The sequence below is a fragment of the Pygoscelis adeliae genome, unplaced genomic scaffold (genome assembly GCF_000699105.1).
Source record: "Pygoscelis adeliae isolate BGI_AS28 unplaced genomic scaffold, ASM69910v1 Scaffold268, whole genome shotgun sequence".
Taxonomy (NCBI): domain Eukaryota; kingdom Metazoa; phylum Chordata; class Aves; order Sphenisciformes; family Spheniscidae; genus Pygoscelis; species Pygoscelis adeliae.
The window spans coordinates 37,954-40,911 of record NW_008825262.1 but is presented as its reverse complement, the minus strand read 5'-3'; the positions used below and the strand labels follow the sequence as shown (position 1 = coordinate 40,911).

Below are 2,958 nucleotides of genomic sequence, written 5' to 3'. Positions count from 1 at the left end.
CTGCCGTCGGAGCCACTGTGCTGCTGGGGCTCCTTCTGGCACAGGAACAGCTGCTGGACGGGGTCTGTGTCTGGGCTGCCCGAGGACGAGGAATCCTGCTCCACCCAGAGCGAGCTCTGCTTTATGAAAGTCTTCTGGGAGGGAGAGAAAAGAGGGGAATGAGCCGTGCTTTGTCCCTGCTTGTTGCCTGCCTCTCTCAACAGCTACCCAAACCTGCACCCTCGCGCCGGCTGCAAAGGGTGCTGCGTGCCCGGCTGCCTTACCAGGACGGACGGCGGCCTCATGGGTTTCTTTATGTAGGTGCACACCAGCAGAGCCCCCAGGAGGCCCAAGAGCAACAGGATGATGAAGGAGGAGCTGACGATGCTCAGGACGAGCTTTGCGCTCCCTGCAAGAGAGGATGTGCCCAGGTGAGCGGGGAAAGGCAGAGTTCTGGGTGCACATAGCACGAAGGCACTGCAGCGGGGACACGGAGCGGCTGCCCTGGTGCGGACTGCACCTCCACAGGAGGCTGAGGAGGATCTGCGTCCCGCAAGGCCCCCCCTTCCCTGGCTCCCCTGCCACTTACTGTCCCTCTTGACGATGGTGACACACTGCTCGTTGGTGTGCGTGGCGTGGATGCGCCGGTTGGCCATGTCGGGCTTCACGCTGATGCAGTACTCCGTGTCCCAGAAGAGGTTGCTGATGTTGAACTCCAGGGCGTTCTCCACTACTTCGTACTGCAATGACCAGAGCGCGGGCTGGTACCTGAGAGCCCCCAGCTCCTGCAGGAGTGCTGGGCCCAGTGCTTTCCTCCCTCCTCCTCCACTGTCCCCTGGGGAAAGTCCCCAGGGTGCTTAGCAATACCGCTGACAGCAGCTAGACCCAAAATCCCAACAAGAGTTGGGGAACCTACTGCAGTAGAACGTTCAGAGAAATCTCTCTGCGATGTTGTGGCTGTGAGAAAGCTCAATATTAAGTTTTACAGAAGACTGTACTTTAAAAATGTGTTTTTCAACTTAAGCAGCACTGTGTGTGACAGATGGGGACAGCATGGGACCAGCAACTCATCTCACCGTCTGATTGTCCTGTGCCCTCCTGACGTACACCCGGTATTGCATCAGGTTCTTCTGTATGTCGTCGTATTTCACGGTGAGGTTCCCCACCCTAAAGAGCAGCTGCAGCTGCACGTGGACAGTGTTGCCGGTCACCGAGAGGCTCTGGCCCGACAGGCGCAGGCTGGCTGGAAACAAGTCAGTTGGAAGAGCACGTTAGGGTTTTCTCCTGTTTGCAGCTGTGAGAGCCTTTGCAGCAGTGGATTGAGCTGTGACTGTTCCCCGCGGCCAGTGCCGCCTGTCCTAGGTTTGTCCCATCCCATCCCGCAGCCCGGCTGCCTTCCAGTAAGGTATGAAGAGAGAGACATCCCCGCTCTCATCTGTCCTAGAGTTCTTCCCAAGCAGTTTGGCACCCTGACCTCTGCCATCCTCGGAGCCTCCTGCCCCCAGCCGCAGGGTGGAGGCAGACACCCGACCTACCATCTCGCGGGGAGAAAGAGTTGGTCCTTTGCCACGGGGACGTGTGGTTTCCAGACACGGCCCTGACCCGCGCGTAGTAGCGCAGGGCAGGATCCAGGGTGTAGTACGTGAGGTCGCAGGAGTGCCCCGAGATCTTCATGCAGTTTGGGATGGCTGTCCAGGAGGAATTCGTGCCATAGCTGCAGGGAGAAGTGCCTGGGGTGAGAGCAGTGCGGGCAGGTGCCAGGGACTCGGTTGTCACCGCTGTTGGTATCAGATCCCGGGCAGGGGGCGAACCCCCTTGCGCCCCCACCGCTGTACTCACACTCTGTGCTGCACTTCGTAGCGGACGTCACCGGGGGGGTTGTGCGCCTGCTCCCACCGCAGCAGGTGATGCGCTATCTCCGCAGCAAAGCGCACGTGCGTGGGGCTCCCCACCTTCTCACCTGCCGGGCCGCAGGTGAGCGTGAGGCGAGGCTGCACGGCATCCCGTCCCGCTGGTGCCCTCAGAAGCTGGGCAGAGCTCCTTGCGATTGCCTCCTCGATGGCTCAGCTGGAGCTTGACCCCCTGCGTTCAGCAGTGACCGCCCACCCACCCGAAAAGCGCAAGGGTTTGCCCAGGCCTGTCCCACTTCCAAGTTTCAGTGTTTGCTCGTCCCCCCCTCTCCCTTCCTCTCTCTTCTGGGGAGAGCCCAGCTCAGCCCAGCCGAGAGGATCTCGGTGCTTTTCTGGCCCTGGAAAGGAGCCTGCTGTATTTGCATCTCTGACCGCCCCTGCCGTTTGCTAGCAGCTCTGTTTGGATTCAGCTTTCTGTTTTGCTTATCTGCTGTCTGGAAGAAACAGACTTTTTCACACCTCCTGCCTGAATTTCGGTCTTGTCACCTGGTGGCAAAACATCGTTAGATAACATCTGCCACCCTTTCTGTGCTGGTGTCCTCAGCAGCTGCTGCCTGCCAGCAACCACGAAGCCGTGCCCCTGCCTGGGGAGGACGGCTGTCAGCAGAGCACCGCGCTAGCGACCGGGGCATTTCACTGCGACACAAAGCACCGTGGTCCACGCTGGTGGAGATAAGCAAGGCTGACGCCTGAAGACTACTGCAGCCTTTAGGCTCCCAAACAGTGAAGAAAGGCGAGTGGTGAGCAGGGAGCCCTGGCCGTGTCCTGCTCCGAGCAGGCAGGAGCCTGCGGGCCCTGCCAGCCTGAGCTCTGCTCAGCCAGCAAAGGTGTCCAAGCTGCAGCTCCAAAGCGCAGCAGCTCCGCTCTCCGCCTGCCCTGCGGGCCTTCCCCCGTGCCGGGATCTTGGGTGCGGAGGGGAGCAGAGCAGCCTGCCGGGAGCCGTGGGGCTCCGACACAGCGAGCGGGTAGCTGAAGACCGGCGTGCTGTGGGCAAGAGAGACTCACCGTCAGTCCTCCGGGCCAGGAGCAGTGCCACGCACAGTGCCAGGGCTGTGGAGGAGGGGGCCAT

At 60.9% G+C, this 2,958-nt stretch overlaps 1 protein-coding gene across 1 annotated transcript in view; it reads right to left on the bottom strand.

Moving 5' to 3' along the window:
• The window catches only part of IL10RA (interleukin 10 receptor, alpha), a 3,814-nt gene extending 856 nt beyond the window's left edge, over nucleotides 1-2,958 (bottom strand). The window contains exons 1-7 of the mRNA XM_009329552.1: nucleotides 2,895-2,958; nucleotides 1,819-1,939; nucleotides 1,515-1,693; nucleotides 1,056-1,222; nucleotides 569-719; nucleotides 264-388; nucleotides 5-134 (exon numbers count right to left, since the gene is read on the bottom strand). Coding sequence (XP_009327827.1) covers nucleotides 5-134; nucleotides 264-388; nucleotides 569-719; nucleotides 1,056-1,222; nucleotides 1,515-1,693; nucleotides 1,819-1,939; nucleotides 2,895-2,958 — 937 coding nt within the window. The remainder of the gene's footprint in view (nucleotides 1-4; nucleotides 135-263; nucleotides 389-568; nucleotides 720-1,055; nucleotides 1,223-1,514; nucleotides 1,694-1,818; nucleotides 1,940-2,894) is intronic.